Source organism: Trypanosoma brucei, chromosome 1 (genome assembly GCF_000002445.2).
Source record: "Trypanosoma brucei brucei TREU927 chromosome 1, complete sequence".
Lineage (NCBI taxonomy): Eukaryota > Euglenozoa > Kinetoplastea > Trypanosomatida > Trypanosomatidae > Trypanosoma > Trypanosoma brucei.
This window is the reverse complement of record NC_008409.1, coordinates 500,133-516,549: the sequence shown is the minus strand read 5'-3', so window position 1 is coordinate 516,549 and position 16,417 is coordinate 500,133. Positions and strand designations below refer to the sequence as shown.

The 16,417-nt window shown below is 47.3% G+C and overlaps 5 protein-coding genes across 5 annotated transcripts, besides 4 other annotated features; all 5 read right to left on the bottom strand.

Annotated features, from left to right (window-relative positions):
* Positions 1 to 17: 17 nt before the first annotated feature.
* Positions 18 to 389, bottom strand: TB927.1.1970 (hypothetical protein, unlikely; the record flags this gene model as incomplete). The annotated part of the gene is made up of 1 exon (XM_001218898.1): positions 18 to 389. One exon carries the CDS (start codon positions 387 to 389, stop codon positions 18 to 20), a length of 372 nt encoding a protein of 123 aa, XP_001218899.1.
* Positions 269 to 389: a sequence feature (Signal anchor predicted for Tb927.1.1970 by SignalP 2.0 HMM (Signal peptide probabilty 0.091, signal anchor probability 0.873) with cleavage site probability 0.044 between residues 41 and 42).
* A 145-nt stretch (positions 390 to 534) lies between these two features.
* TB927.1.1960 (chaperone protein DNAJ, putative) lies at positions 535 to 2,511 on the bottom strand (the record flags this gene model as incomplete). The annotated part of the gene is made up of 1 exon (XM_001218897.1): positions 535 to 2,511. The coding sequence occupies one exon, from the start codon at positions 2,509 to 2,511 to the stop codon at positions 535 to 537; it is 1,977 nt and encodes a 658-aa protein (XP_001218898.1).
* Positions 2,512 to 4,317: 1,806 nt separating this feature from the next.
* TB927.1.1950 (hypothetical protein, unlikely) lies at positions 4,318 to 4,554 on the bottom strand (the record flags this gene model as incomplete). Its single annotated transcript, XM_001218896.1, has 1 exon — positions 4,318 to 4,554. The coding sequence occupies one exon, from the start codon at positions 4,552 to 4,554 to the stop codon at positions 4,318 to 4,320; it is 237 nt and encodes a 78-aa protein (XP_001218897.1).
* Positions 4,333 to 4,401: a sequence feature (1 probable transmembrane helix predicted for Tb927.1.1950 by TMHMM2.0 at aa 52-74).
* Positions 4,470 to 4,554: a sequence feature (Signal anchor predicted for Tb927.1.1950 by SignalP 2.0 HMM (Signal peptide probabilty 0.000, signal anchor probability 0.920) with cleavage site probability 0.000 between residues 29 and 30).
* Positions 4,555 to 4,585: 31 nt separating this feature from the next.
* On the bottom strand, positions 4,586 to 4,930 carry TB927.1.1940 (hypothetical protein, unlikely; the record flags this gene model as incomplete). Its single annotated transcript, XM_001218895.1, has 1 exon — positions 4,586 to 4,930. One exon carries the CDS (start codon positions 4,928 to 4,930, stop codon positions 4,586 to 4,588), a length of 345 nt encoding a protein of 114 aa, XP_001218896.1.
* Positions 4,931 to 5,400: 470 nt separating this feature from the next.
* Positions 5,401 to 5,406: a repeat region (inverted telomeric repeat hexamer CCCTAA).
* Positions 6,286 to 14,997, bottom strand: TB927.1.1930 (phosphatidylinositol 3-kinase, putative; the record flags this gene model as incomplete). Its single annotated transcript, XM_001218894.1, has 1 exon — positions 6,286 to 14,997. The coding sequence occupies one exon, from the start codon at positions 14,995 to 14,997 to the stop codon at positions 6,286 to 6,288; it is 8,712 nt and encodes a 2,903-aa protein (XP_001218895.1).
* Positions 14,998 to 16,417: the final 1,420 nt, after the last annotated feature.

The window sequence follows — 16,417 nt, the reverse complement described above, 5'->3', positions numbered from 1 at the left end:
ACTGTTACCTATTTTATTTATTTATTTTTTCTGGGAGCACGTCGCCGCCCCCTTGTTTCCTTTTTCCCTCCCTTCTCCTTTACAACCTCCAGTTTGCTCCCAACCCTATTTTCCCAATGGACAAAAACGCGTGACAGGAGCTGTTTGTTTGTTGTGTGTGTGTGTGTGTGTTGAGTGAATGGCAAGAAAGGTGGGAAAGCTTTTTTTTTTTTGCAATTGTGTAGGGCTTGGGACAGACGGCAACACAGAATCAAATCGTGCAGTTCTGTCGAAGAAAACCGCAACACCACACACACACACACACCCAAAAAAAGAAGAAAATCCGGAGTTTGAACTTCCAGCTTTGTGACTGTACGATATTTACTTTGGAAGGGGTGCTGCAACCGCATGCCCGGTGGCGACGCCCAGCGCGCCGATACCACTGTTAACCTCACGTACACTTACTTTTAAGGTGAGAAAGAGTATCGTGCACCGTGACCATGTATGTTTTATAGGGAGGCGAGTAAAAAAAAAAAATAGCGAAAAAAAAAATTGCTACTTGCGCTTATTCATAGCACAGAGATACTTAAACCGCTCGAAGCATTCCCTGGCATTTTTTCCATCAACCATCGCCGCAATCTTCTGAAACTTATCCTTTTCCTTGTAATCCTTTAAATCCCGTAAACCCAACTCCAGCATCTTTTGTTGCTTCACCGTCCAATCCTCCACGGAAGCGACCTGAGAGTTGGCCCCTCCTGCTGATGGCGCCGCTGCTGCGGTTGCACCGTTTCCCTCAACTGCACTCGTCGGTTGCTTGGCGGAGGCGACTCCCGTTTGACCGCCACTGCGATGGAGACCCGCAGTTATTTCATTCACCTTCTGCATTGCCTCTTCCTCGGTAAACTTACCGCGCAACTGCTCAGCGATTTTACTCCAGCGTTCCACTGTACCCGGGGGAAACTTGGCCGTCGCCTTTTGCAGGCGCGTCAAGTCCTCCTCATCCCACTCCTTTGCGTGTTTGTTCACTGATTCAGGAACGGTCTTCTTTTTTGCCTCCTGTGGTTTGGGTTCGGGCCTGGCTTTGACAGCTTCACCATACCGGGTCAGACCGATTTGGCGCTCCTTTTCCTCAACTAGTTCGTTAAAGCAAATGACGGCTTCAACTTCAGTATCTTCTTCACTTTCGTCGGTAGTGCGAGAGGCCACGTTGCTGGACGTACCGCTTTTTGTGCTCGTCGCGCGGCGTGTCGTATCCTTGTTTTTCACCTCAGAGACAACACCCGCAGCCTCCTCGGCAGTGTTAATTTTCGAAAATATCCACCCTATGTTAGGCCGCCGCACTGCATGTCGCAAAAGTTTGTTCGTTGCCGTCTCGTCTAGAAGGCCGTGCTCCTCCAGGAAGACAATCAGATCATCTTTTGCCTGACGAATGGCATTCTTTGTGTCTGTTATCTTCCGCTTCTCCTCCTCCCGTTTCTGACGCTCGCGCTCCATTTCCTCTGCACGCCGCCGCTCCCCCTCCTCACGCGCTTGACGTCGTCGGTCCTCCCGTTCCTTCTGCTCGCGTTGCCTTTTCGCCTCGTCCTCCTCACGCTTGCGCCGTAGCCGCGGATCATTTTTGCGGGCTCGCTCAACTAACGTACGCAACCGCTGTTGCTCCTCACGGCGTAAACAGTTAAGTTGCCGCTCATTTTCACGCATATAATACCGTTTTTCTTCGCGGCACATGCTATCATCAATTTCATCAAGCTCTACCATGTGTGAGAAGTCGCGCCAGCTCTGAAAACGCACCCAGCGGTCATAAAACCTATTAACTTCCTCCAAACTTGTTTTGTCATTCCCAATAGAAGGGAGACTAGGGTCCGTGCTCCACCTTTTGTTGCGTTCGAATACAGGACCAAATATTGCGTAGAAGTCGGCTCCTGTTGGTAGAGTTTCTGCCGGTATTGTGTCATCGAAAGGGCGTGAGGAATCGTATGTCAATCGCGTTTCGGGGTCACCGAGGATGTCAAGGGCACGCTGCACCTTCTTGAAGGCCGCATCTGATCGATCTTTCTGCTTGTCTGGATGTGTTTCAAGGCAACGTCGTCGGTAGGCGGTGCGAATTTGTTCATCGGTCGCACCTCCGCTCTGCTCTAAGCCAAGTATCTCATACCAGTCAACCTGCAAATCCTCTTCTGTCAGTTTCACAAACTTCTTGCGTCGCGATGCGTACGATTGCTGTTGCTGAAAGCTTCCCCCTCCTCCTCTTCCATATTCGCCACTGCCATCACCATCGCCCTCACTGTCGTCTTCACCATCGGAGGCACCCGCAGCATTCGGGTCCTCGTGCCGTCGTGATGGTTTTTGTCGCTCTTCCATTAGGAGCCGAGCGGTGAGGAGGGCCCGTTGCTGTATCGCAAGACCAAACGGTAACACGTGGACCAAATTAACCAGTTCCCCACGAGGTGGCTGCTGCTGCTGTTGCCGTAATGTCAGTGGTTCGTGACCATCCTCCAGCTGCGGGAAATCAAAAGTGGGAAGTACTATCATCTCCTGTTTCTGTTATCTTTTTGTGTTTTTTATTTCTTTTTTTTTTGTTCTTCGTCGTCTAACTTTTATCGTTATTGTTATTATGATTATTAATGTTCCTTATTACTTATTTTCGCTTCCCGTCCAAGGCACTTTGGTGCTCTCCCTCTTTTCCCCTCTCTCTTGAAGGCAGCGGATGCAGTGTACGTGTGTGCAGTGAAATATGTGGAAGAATGAACGTAATGCGATGGCACCCCGCAAAAAATGAGGAGACTCCGATATAGAACAAGATGATAATGATGACAATGGTAAATCGGAAGCAACTAACAAAACATATTTGATGTCAACTATACTTGCTAGTTTTTTTTTCTTATTCGTGATTCCCTGTACTGTCCTCTATTTTTTTTTTTTGTTTTACTTTACCTGACTGAACCACTGCTGAGGATCTTCTACATACCTTGAGCCATTGACGCTAAACAGGAAAAAAAAAGCATATACGCACGCAAAGTGAGAGAGGCATGCACATTCATTTCTTCACACCCTACTAAACAAACTGTGCCAGTTTCCCATTTTATTTTATTTTATTTCACTTTTTCTTCCTTTTTTTCCCTCCCCCAACCTCGCTTTTTTCCATCTTGCTCATATTTTTTTCTCTTTCCTTCTCTTCCTTTCCATTCCAAAAACGTCATTTCAATCGTTACTTTAATTTTCTGCTTCCTTTTTTTTCCTCACTTTCCTTTTGTCGGGATTTTACTATGCATAATACCGCATTATCACTGGTTCTTTCACAATATTGTCGTGGGTTAATATGGGAATGAATACATAAATCAACAAAATCGGTGAAGGAGAAGTAAAGGGAAAAAAGAAATACGTGATGATGATAATAAGGACGCCAACAATCATTGAACAATCATTTATTTTTTCTTTTCCTTTTTTAATTTTCCTTGACCTTTATTACATCTTGTTTCCCTGCACATCCATTCCCTGACTAATAAATTGTACGACCCCTTTTCTTTTCTTTTTTAAAATTAAATTTTTTTTTTCTTATTCCTTCTCTCTCTCTCTCTCTCCCTCCCTCCCTCTCTCTTTTTTCCCCCAAGCTGCCACCATAAACACAAATCTGAAAAACCCCCTGCTTCCTTCTATAAGTCCTCCTCCCACCCGTGTCGTCAATTATATTAATTTAAATACAAACAGACACAAACACACACACACACACACGAAAAGACAAAAGGAAATAAAAAAAAAGAATATATTAAAACAAGACATACCATGTAATAATAATAATAAATAAATTTAAAGGGAACCTAACGATTTTCCATTGAATATGGAAAGAATATCGTTCATAACCAACCAATAAAAGGGGAGCACCAACACCAACAAAACAATAGTCACACAAAATACATACAAAATACTGACAATAATAATAATAATAATATCTGAGCATTAACTATAAGTAACATTATAAACATTTTACTTCGGAATGCTAAATTAAGAGGGGGAAAAATCTGTAACTGTTGTCTCACCTCCATTACGCCAGCAAACAAACGAATGAACAAACCAATAATAACAACAAAAAAAAAGACGATAAGAAAATAAGAGCAACAACAAATTAACGACAATCAAAAAATAAAAATCAAAACATCATAATTGACTGAATTCGGGTGAAGGAGCGGAGGAATGGACAATTTATTCGCAGCAGCGCGGGGAAAAACAAACAAACAAACCAACTCCCAAAGGAAAAAAGCAAACGGGAACAAAGTCACGTGGGCGAAATAAAGAAACAAAATCATTGCAAATACAAGTGAAATATGTAATATTTGAAAGCTAAGAAGGAGAACGAAACAAAGAAGGAGAAGAAGCAAAGGAACCAAACACCAAAACTAAAAAAAAAAAATTAAAAAAGGGATAAGCCTCCCCCTTATGTTTTCCTTTCCTTTCCTTTCCTTTTTCTCTTTTCTTTTTGTGCTGTTCGTTTCCCACCACCACTTCTCCACGAAAGAAACACCGGATGGATCGCAGTGGAATGTTAGTCCTCCCCATTCGCAATTCCATTTCTCTCATTGCTTTTCCTATTTTTTTTAAAAAATTTTACCTAACAATTTTTGGGGGTTCCGCTTAACTGCTTTCCATTTCTTTCTTTCTTTTTTTTTTTGCTTGTAGACGCTCTTATATTTATTGGAGCATATTTCTGATTTTGTTTGTTCGTTTGTTTTGCTAAGTTGTTTTGTTTTTTTTTTAAAGAAAAAATGAAGTCCGACACTTCCAGCATTCCATTCCACTTCATTCTACTCCTTAATTTCTTTTTCCTTCCTTGTCTGAGGGGAAATATAAATAAATCATCGGCAGCAAATTTTCCGAAGTGCTCTCGTACCACTTTTTCACCATTTTGATTTGATTTGATTTGCCTTTTTTTTTTTTGACCCTTCCGCGTCCGCATGCACCTGAGTTGAGTTTTGACTTTGTATTTTCGTTTTTGTTTTTTTGTTGTTGTTTTTATTGCGTGTATTCCCTGGCGTTAGTGGTCCCGTTTGGAGGAATTACGTTTCGCTCATTTTCATTTTCATCGTCTTCATCTTCTTAATTTCGTTTTTGTTATTATTACTTTTTTTTTTTTTAAAGTAGTCCCTTCGTCCCCTTCTTTGTCTTTGTCTTTCTCTTTTTTATTTTTATTTTTACTTTTTCTCCCTTAATATATCTACGTACGTGTATGAGAAATGCGCAGAGTTGCGTGTATTGGGTGTAAATATATGAGCGCTGTGATATATAAAATGGAATCAAAACAAGAAAGGGTAGACAGTTAAGGGGAGAATAAAAATAAAACAAAATACAAAACAAAAAGAAAAAGAAAGAAGGGTAATGAGATAAAGGGAAGGAACAGAAGGTTTGAGAACTGTTTGTGTTCGCGCGTTAGGGAGAAGGAAGAGAGAGGGAGAGAAATAAAGAAAGAGGTAACAAAAAGAAAACAAGAAGGATTTGTAACAAAACAAAGGTTGAAGAACAACGGTGACATATATATATATATATATATTTTTTTTCTCGTCTTTTTTTTTTTTAAAAAAAGAAAAAGGTCAATAACAACCCCTCCTTCCCACTTCAATCATCCACTTACTTTACCTCTGCCGTAACTCCAAAAAAAGTCTCTCTTCTTTTCTCCTTCATAGAAAAGAAAATAAGACTCAAAAAGGAGGGGAAAAAAGAGGAATAATTTCTTAATAATAATGATGATATTATTACTGTTATTGTTATTATTATTAGCAACAGCAGCATCAGTAGTGGGGAAATTGGATGAGGTTAAAAAAAACAAACAAACAAACAAACAAACAAACACACACACACACACACACACACACATGCACAGGGGCGAGTTTCAATCAACATGAGGAACACCATCAGCGACAACAACAATCAAACAAACAAACAAAAAAGGACCATAATGATAACAGCGCCCACAAACACTTCATGAACTGCAGTGATAGTAATAATAATGAAATACAGGAAGATAGGGGTTGGGGGTGATGAAAAAACCCCCAAAACCCCCAAAAAACAAAAGGAAAAAAAAAGAAACAGCGAAAATCGAAGCGGGAAAGAGGGGGTAACTAATGCGTTTTGTTATTGTTTATTGGATCATTGGTTTATTTTAATTTTATTTTTCTCTGTAAGGTGACCGTAAGGGAGCAGGATAAGGGCACGAAATAAGCACTGAGGTATACAAATAAATAAATAAATATATATATATATATTTACACTAAGTGAAATAATATAAGTGTGCACATAGTTGCAGCAAGGTCCCCTTCACCACAGCGGTCCCCATCCAAAGTAGAGCGCGGCGTAATTCTCCAATCGCGTCGCCTCATCAATTAACATCGACACCTGCTCCTCTGTTGTCCGTCCATTCACCACCGTCCGCTTCGCAACATCATTGAAGGCATGTGACATGTAGAGAAGGTCCGGCCTTCGTGAACTCTCCAGTACCGTGTTAAATATCACCGTATCAGCATTCCTCACCGCCATTTCCGTCCCACGAAGTTTGTTACGTATGCGCTCTACAATGTTCTGCGGGGTGCGGCTCTTCTCCATCATGTTCCGCATTTTCCCCTTGTGCTGAACAATGGGGTCGTGTACGAAAGCGGTGAGAAGCGCCATGATACTGTCTGCGTTCTTGTGCAGCGTTGACTGTGTGCGGTTGCATGAGGCGCGGAAAACACCGTCCACACCAAACACTTCCATTGCATTCGTTAGCATGCGCGTGAGCCGGAATGGAACGGTTTCTGGAAGTACATGGCGCAACCGACCGACATCAAAGCTGTCACCAAAGTCGATGTGTACGATTTTTCCAGTGGACATCGAAAGGAGAATGTTGCCCAGATGACGATCCCCAAGCCCAAGCACGTAACCAACCATCGACATGGTGGCCAACGACTGCGTGAAGGCCGTGCGGCGCTCCAACCATTGCTCCGCTGTATTTGACCGATGCCACATGGCACGCGCAACATCCACTGCTTCACAATCCTTCTGCGACATGACGTAGTCCAGTATTTCTGTGCGACGTATCATGCTGAGTTTCTCCCAACTCCCGATGGTTTCAACATAGGCCCTAAGGGTGTTGGACTCATGATGCGTTCGTACCTTTGAAATGGTGTTGCGGTGAGTACAGATGGTATTGTTGATGGTGTTCGCGTGCTCTACCCAACCGAGCAGGCCAACGTTATCACTGATGGGGATTACTGGGAAGCGGTGTATGAATGCACTCTTCGCGGTTTTGGCATCACTTAATAGAACATTCACCATACCAAACAGTTGCATGACCCGTTCATCCATACGTATATCTTCATTTCCCTTCAGGCAATATGTGTACATGCAACCGTTAGAGCCGCTGAGGCGGATGCGGCGTGGACGCTTCTTAGAGGGAATAACATCAAGCTTTGAACTAAACGACGCGATAGTAGGAAAGTTGGTGTACTGAATATCATACTCTCCAAACACTGCTATTGAAAGATTGCGGAGGTTCAGTAGCGGTTCCATCGCCTTCTGAGGCTCTTTTCCCAGTTTCTCCGAAATGTGCTTCGTGATTTCTTCCACTAGTTGGGTGAGAATGCCACTTGCCTTCTCCCTGCGGCCGCACGCGTCCTCTTCCATGACAATCCTCACATACTGGCCAATATCACCCACGTTGTAGAGCAGCTGACGCCGGTTAGTATTGAACACATCAAGCACATATCTTAGTTTTCGTCGTACCTCTTCCTTGTCTTCTTCGTACTCTGCGTTCGGGTTCCATGCCGTCGCCACCGCACTGAGACTTTCCCCTATCCGTTCAATGGGAGTCGCCGATGCATTAATTAAGAGGGTGGCTACTAACTCCGCCTCAGCGCGGATGCGCTTCGGAAGATTGTTAATGATGGATCGCGCCAACTCCTTCCGACGAGAGTGCGTCTCCCCTCCACCGCCATCAGCGGACATAAGCACAACTAACAGCGGAAAAACAACAGCTTGGGAATGTGCAACACACAGTCGTTGAAGAATCATACTCACAACGTCACGTACATCGTGGCTTGCGCTGCGCAAGTGACCGATCAGCTGCGGAATTGCCTGTACCCAATAATCAGTGGGGATTCGGGCGACGCTGTCTGCCACCGATTCCTTCAGTAATGACATTCCATTATGGAAAACCCACAACTGAAGCAGACGCATCACGCCAGGAAGAGCAGTAGAGGGACTTGCACTGCGGCAGATAGCCGCAACAAACCCCTGATGCGCGGCTTCGACGAAGAGGCGCTGCTCATAACGAGATAGTGAGCAATCGCGTTGCTGCACTCGGTAGTTCATTAACCCCCAACTATGCCACGCCTCACAGCTTCCGGGCACGGCGCGTACCGCCTCATGGAAGTGCCGTAAAACTTCCTGGCGGTGTTCAACCTTCCAAAAAGAATCTGCAAACATCTCCTGCTTCCACATACCTAAACGAAGTTGCGCGACACCATAGGCAGCTGGCTGCTGCTCTTCCAGTGTAGAATGCGTTTCCTCCAGGAAATTCTCCATCAGTTGCACTGCCTTTTGCCGCTGACCGCCACTCCACACTTGGCCAATGTATGTTATGGCCACACACGGCTCTAAACTGACCGGAGTAGCAGGGAGTACGTGACACGACTGACTTAAATGATTGGCACGAGGAAACTTGCCTTGCTTAAGCCACTCCATAGCCCATTTTGACAGTTGAGGGTAATTCGTCCCAGTCCGCTCACAGAAGTTGACAACCATCACGGACATTTCACTCGCATTTAGCACAAGCGAGTGGAGCATAAGGGAGCGTAGGTTGGGCATAAGCGAATCCGGCTTCAGTGCAGCGAAGCGACGGTTCCAACGCTCCCGAAGTTGGCCCCGAAACTCCTCCGTTCGCGACTCCATGTAGGCAATGTGCTCCTCCATTTCGGTGAAGTGCTGCAACATGGTGAGATTTTCGTATGCGTGCGCGTAACTGAGTGGCAACAACGTTTTAAGGCTCTCATCTACCTCCATCTTCGCCCGCATGATAGACGCGCGGAGGGCTTCTACCTGGGGCGAAGTCTCCAAGCGCCTCTGCCCGTCCTGAACCCCACAATCCCATTGTGCCCGGCAACCGAACTCTTGGTGGAAAAGCGTGGCGTTTTGAAAGAAGTGTCGAAGCGTAATATTTCCCTTCTCTTTGTTTGGAAGCCGCTCTATCAACATTTTCACGTCATCCCATTTACCAAGGATCCACGCTGCCATCGCACCCGACTGCGCAATGGTGGACGATGGTTGGTCGAGGGATTTGTAGGTGTCCTTCACGACCTGCAGAGCGCGCTCCCACTCTCCACACAGACAAAGCATCCTCACGTAACCATCAATATCACGAGCCGAACTTCCACAGCAATCATGTACCTTGGTTGCATACACGCCTTGTGCCACATCCCACCACTGCAATAACTCATAGGCAAACCCGTCTTCATTATCGCTTTTGTAACGCATCGCGTGGAAAAGCCCGACCACTGAGTCCTGCATTTCGAGCCGACTGTAGAGAGAGGCGAGTGGGAGGACGACTGCCTGCACAGCCTCCTTAGGTACGCTGTGGGCGTAGCGATACTTCTGCATAACTGGGAGTAACTTGTTCTCAAGATAACTCATAGCCTTGTCAGGCATCCGCGTCCGAAGGGCAGCCTCTACGAGGCTATCGTTTGTAAACAGTGGGTTGACTGTGCTGGGTATGGCTGTGGCACGAATGTGAACCTCTGCATCGCCGGTGTTGGGGCAAGTGCCATCGGATGCATTAACGTTTGTGGTGTGATGTGCGGATACCGTTATGCGCCTCGCGACTGGCCCAGCGAGAAAACTTAGACCCTCGTTGGTATCACCCTCAATTGACTTGGCCACAGGTAACATGGTCTGGCGGCGAGCGCTTCCATTGACGTCACCACTTTCACTCTCACTTCTACCTTCCTTACCATTCCGCTCAACGCCACATCCACTGTCGGTCCCCCCGTTGTCAGTGACTTCATGCTCTCCGTTACCCACATCCTGAACCTTATGAGAAGGCGGACGTACGCCTTCGTTGAAAACGGGCCCTTCTGTTTTGGGTGAATTGAGTGAGTGCAACACAGACTCAAAATTATAGTTATCACTGATATTTCTGTAAAGCTGGCCGTGGTGGGAGGCGTAATACCCCCCAGGTTCGTGACGACAGGCGGGTGTTGGACTTCTACTTCCAGCAATCACGTTGCCGACGTGCAAATTGCTATGTTTAGTGAACTTACCCACATCCATAGGCTCATTGCCCTCCAGATGACGCAGTTGTTGTAGCACGGACTCACTTATGTTCGGTGGGTTATGGTCGAGGTAGTCCGCAAGCCCAATGCACTTGGACACAACCTCGGTATCACTTGACCTGAGGGCAAGGTTGAGAACATCTTTCACCTTCTTCATATGCTCGGCATTCAGCGACTCGTAGAAACACTTAAAGGATGGATGGAACAGCTTTCGCCTCAATGGTTCGTGCTTATCAAAGAGGTCTACCATAATACGGAAGACGGGGTGCGGAGAGGCAACTATCATGTTCTTCTGAAACTCTGCGAACCATTCGCGCCACTTGTTATCCTTTGCTCGGAGCCCAAATTCTACATGCTTCATAAATGCCGTTATGTCCTGCTGACCCTGCGGCAGCGTATCGTACGCTTCGTCGTCGTTGGGGTCTAAATATGTCCCCCCTTGCTGTTGCTGCTGGCATTTTTGAGTGTACTGCCCAAGATATGGTGCAGACGCGTAATCACCGTTACCACAATGGAAAGACGAGTTTGGCTGTGTTGACGTCGGCAAGGTCTCGCCTCCTTCATTCGTGAAACAACCACCTGCATCCGCACTTCCCTCACTCCCTGTGGCACACAACCGCTCACACAGTGCGTTGACATCCGCTTCACCGTTCGGATGTGTGTTCGAAAGGAGCCTCAACGACCTATGTAGCGTCGGTGTGGAGAGGCGGGGCCCGAGGTTCTCAGTAAGGTCACAGTGACGCGTAAGGGTGCAGATAGTGTGCATCAGCGAGGGTAGGTGCTGCACTGCCTGAAGGTTGCATACGATTCGGATTGCCGCACAGAGCGAAAGAGAGCGCAGCTCCGCCAACTGATCCATTTGCTGAACAAACTGCGTGAGCATAGGAAACACGATAGGAATACAGTGAGGTGGGATATACTTGGCGTGCTGGATGATTCCCACCACACGAAGGCAGAACTCGCGGGTTTCCGTATGGTCCTGGAGGGCAACGTCCACAAGGCGCGGGTACAACCACGGCCAAACCTCCGATTGCTCTTTTCCTGTCAGGTTTCCTGGTTTCAGCGCGCTAACGAGGTTGAGAACTGCGCGAAAGAGTGCATGGTCTTGGGGATACCACAGCTGCTCGAACAGCGTAACCAGCTCCGGCAAAAGCGTTTTGCACACCTTCTCGTGCCTCAGCGAAGTTATGGCTGCTAGTATGTGGAGCGCTTCAATCCGAAGCAAAGGAGCATCATTGGCGCGTCTGGCAATTTGAAGAATCGCCTTTATGGCGTGCATTCCACCAATCAGTTCCTTTCGGTCGGTAGTGAGCCTCACAAGATGCAATAATGTGCACATCGACTGCACACACACGCTTTCCGACAAGCTCAGGTCTAGCATGCGACTTAGGTTGCGGTAAACAATCTTTGTATAGTCATAGGTAAGCTCAAGGTCCGCTTCATCTTGAATCGCCGCCTCATCATCTTTCTTTTTCATCGCGGCTGTATCAGGTTTTGTGGCCGGGTCTACCGCACCAATTTGCCCAAAGAGTGTGAGTGCCCGCCCCAGTTCCTCCTCCGTGCTGTTTGCCGCCTCGATGTATACTGCGGTGACGGACTGCAACAATTCATGCAACTGACGAGCATCCCAGTTCAACGGTGATGCCCCGATTTCATGCATACACACTAAAACACCGATTGCTGCGTGACTGAGAGGCGAGGCGGTACTTGCGCGGAGAGCCACTGCCACCGGCGCATACAACTCCAATGCAACGTCCTTGTATTTCAGAAGCACAGCTTCCTCTCGCTTTATGGCCTCCAGTATAGTTCGCAACGTTTTGAGCGTAGACAACGCAATGGTGTCAGGTACTACCTCTTCCACAAGGCGCCGGCGACAGGCGACAAACGTACGATCCAGATGCCCCATTAGCGGCCTAAGACTGAATTTAGCCACCGTTTGCAGGTCTGACATGTGTCGAATGAGAATGCGGGGATCGCTCGAGTACTCTAACGCCGCCACGGAAGACTCCACCACAATGAGTAGACTATACTGCACTGTCTCCACCGAAGGACCGGTGTGGTTGTCTTGCGCGAGCGTCACCAGCAGCTCCATGGTCTTTTCACGCACATGCGATATATCGTGCAGAAAACTTATCAATGTATCGATAATGCGTTTTTCCCTAAGAAACATTCGCAACTCCACAGCGTCGGCTAGCAGTGTCACTTCCACAAGCCGCACCTTCGGATCCAACTCCATGGCGACATTTTTCAAGTACACTTCTAGTAGATCCGGCACCAGGCTTGAATAAGCTGATGTTCGGTCGCTTTGTGAGTACCGTGCCCAGCACTTGAGTGCCTCGATAACGGTTGTACAACATTGCTGCCGTACCCGCTTGTCCGGATGTCGCTGGTATTGAATGATAATGTCACTCACTTCCCTTAGCTGATCGCTCGATGTTATCTGTCGCTTTGAAAAGACCTCCAGCGCTATTTTGAGCTCTGAGGCACCCACAGAGTCGGGTGCTGCCCCACTGCAAACCTCGGCTGTTGTGGCTCCTGCGGCACTACTAAGTGTACTTTCAGGCGATACCAATTGTGGTTGCCCAGCCACCACACTTTTGCAAAAGGTTTCCACTGATCCTAAGCTATAACCTTGACCATTGCCATCAGTGGCAGTCGTACTTGTTGCTCCTTGACTCTGCTGCCAGTTTATGGCACCTCCTTCAGGTAGGGTGGTAGGTAGTAAGTATTGCGCTAAACGCCCCATCGCGGTGACATAGGCTAATGTGGATGACTGTATGATGTCTTCCTGTGGCTGAGAGTTCCCCAGTTCCGTCGATAGGCGGTCCCCAGCAAATACCTGAGCGACGAGAGCGCCGTCCTCCACTTCACCGCCACAATATTTACGCTTATCGTTCCTCAGTGTACGATTTACTAGTTGGTCGAGATACGTCTGCAGGTCCGAGCTCAACGACGGAAGGTGATCTTGTATGATGGTGATGTAACGCACAAATTCATCAGAAAGAACGGCGTGGACCATGTGGGGAAGACACCGCCGAACAAGAGCCTCAACAGGTTGCATGAGCTCGTGACTATTACAACTGTTTTGGGATTCTCCGGCCACCAACTGGCAAACTGAATGGGCCTCAGCGCTGGCCGAACGAAGTTCTTGCGCGGATAAGCTAATCTCGCCCCCACTTTGGTGCCCCTGGATCGTTTCGCAGCCCTTCTGCATTGCGGAGGAGGAGGACATGGCTATATAACTTGTTTTGCTACACATGTGAGTACGCTGCGTCTCCGGTCTCGCCCGTGAGCTGCAGATGGCCGCAAGAATGTGCCAACACTCCTCCTCTGTCCCACGTCGCGTAATGTAGCGCTGGATAATGGAGTCTAAGTTTACCCTGTTAGTTGAGTCCAACACCTCGTAACCTACATTTTGTATGAATATCGCTAGATTTCGCAGCTCCAGGTCTTTGTTAGAATCGTCGCGGACGTTTTTTACGGGCTCCATGATAATGGCGCAATATGTTGTACGCCGAGCAGCAGAGCTGATGTCGGTTTCAGCAATAACAGGCACGAGGTCACAAACTGCGTTGCGCACTGCTGTTGTCTTCGAAATTCTGTGTTGCTCAGTGACAAGTACACATAATTGAGGAAGCGTATTCACTTGCTTGTCCATGCAGTGCACCCCTCTGCTGCTAAGGAGGGCGCGAAGCGTCTCAAGTGTGGAGATGATGCTCGACTCACTATTGTGGCTCAAATTAAGCGAACGGATCGCCTCGTTTATTATTCGGCGGTTCTCAAGCACTACCTCCTTGCGTCGCATTGCGCTTGTGTTTTTGAACAATACCACCATACACCGATAGGCGGCACGACGGAGCAACAGATCAGAGAAACCTGCTAGCATACTTGCCAGTTCCAGAACCTGCTGCCGAAGCGTCCCCGTGATGAACCGTGGACTGATCTCTGCCGTTGCCTCCGCTGCTAGCATGGTAGAGAGAAAATCAGGCGTGAAGGACACGTTGGCTTGCTGTGCCCTACCATATAACCGCATGAGCGCCACCTTGCAGTTGTCGCGGAGTTCCTTTGTAATGAATGATCTCAACGGGGTGTGATAAGCACCGAACTGCGAATCAGTCACCAGCATGCGCTTTAAAACACGCTGCGCTTCCCTTGCCGGTTCCTCAATACCACAGCGCAGTATGTTCATTAGACTCCTACATAGCCTTGTGAATCGGTGTTGCAGGTTGGTGTACGGTACAGCGAGTAGGGCCTCAATGAAGTCCACGGCCAGCAGAAGCTGCTTTACGTCACTTGTCGTCGACAGGCTCATCAGGATAATCCGAACACGACTCTCGAGGAAATAATCACGACTATGGGGGTCACAACTAGAAAATGCACGTCGCTCAATAGCCCACACAGCGTCACGCATAACCGCAGCTGCCTGTGGACTATCGACAGAGCGTTCAAGCTCCCTTAATAACTGATCAACCTCCTCGTCACTAACGTCTGCGGAGCCTCCAGCAGCGGAGGTTGTGTTTGGTACAATAAGAAGCGGGCGAGCCGAAGCCACATCCGTTGCACCGGGGCCCATTGCAACGCCCTGAGATCCATCTCCGCCGATGTTGACAACGCCGTTACCGACATTACTCGCGGTGACGGCACCAACAGTGGTGACACCGTTTGAACTTATTCCACCGCTATGGCCCACTGGACCGAGACGTCGCATGGCGGTGTAACGCGGCATTGAAACCCCCTACCTACCGCTGCGAGGCAGGGAGATTACAAATTCGTGTAATCCGCTGAACACCTTGCAACTTTTCTCTTCTTTCCGTACAACTATATAAATAAATATACTTTCTCTCCCCTTTGCTTTTCCTTCCCGCGCCTAATGCCGTGCTGGGTACCGGCTACTACACTCTCGCCTCGTGTGGTATATGTTAAGAAAAGCGTACACTGCTTTATGTGTGTATGTGTATGAGATGGTGTGTGGTTTTCAGAGGGGGAGCACAAAGCTGCTTTCCTCCTCGAAACGTATAACTACCCGCGGAACACCGTTGAGCGGGGCCAACACCACAAGGTGCCTATCCTCTTCTTCCTTTCTTTCTCCGTGCTGTACTCCTCCACTTTTTCCGCTTCCGTGACTTCTTGCGTACGAACTTCCTTTTGGTTTGTTTGGTTGTGCAATCACTTGCTTTCACTTCTTCACTTCACTGCGTATCAGTCTTCTTTCCTTGTCCTTTCCTCGAAAGGAATTCACGTCCTCGTTTGTAAAACTTTCTGGCACTCCCGTCGGGATGATATTTTGCCACTTTTTGTGCCTTTACACCTCCCTTTCTTCTTTCGTTGCTAATCCTCCCGAATATTGCTCTGTGTGCAATTGTATATATATATATATATATATATCCTACCCACAGAGCCTATAAAGAAATGTCGAGAAGGGGAGCGGGAGCGAAAATGGTAGTGTGAAACAGGTGGAGAAACTTCAGTAACGAGGAGGAGGGCAGAAGAAAATGACAATTTTATATGCGAGGCAAGTGGGAGAGGGAGGCGAAGGAAGAAAAAAACAAAAAAGGAATTACATCACCACAAGAACGCGGGCACATACAACACGAAGCACGTGACGGATGTATGGATGTAAATGATAGCCGTTAAGGCGCCTCTCACTTGAATGCGCACACAATAGCGCACGGTCATAAGAAGTTAACAATGAAGCACAAAAGCATGCGCTCATCCACGCAAGGAGGTAAAATAGTGATAAATCAACTCCCAAAGGAGGAGGTGAAAACAGAGGGGATATATTTAAAGAAGGAATGAGACATCTTTTGGGTCCAACTTCATCACTTCACTTCACTTCCCTTTCCTTCCCACCACACTTTCCCTTGTCCTTTCCAGTGCTATTTCCCTACTTGGCAACCACATTTAGAAGCCAGTAAGCTTTCAGGGAATGAATAGTGAAAGAATGAGAAAAGAGCAGGAAATCCCACAAGTGCATGTGTTCTTCTGTGCGTGTGCACGACAAAAAAAAAGAAAGGAAGTAAGTAGGTTGCAAGGAAGGTAGAAGACACAAAACAGTGTCTAGAAGGGATGATTTAACTCTTTTATTAATAATCTGAGGTGTGCACGCCATTCGTTTGTGGTGCTTCCGCAACAAAACTACTACCAAT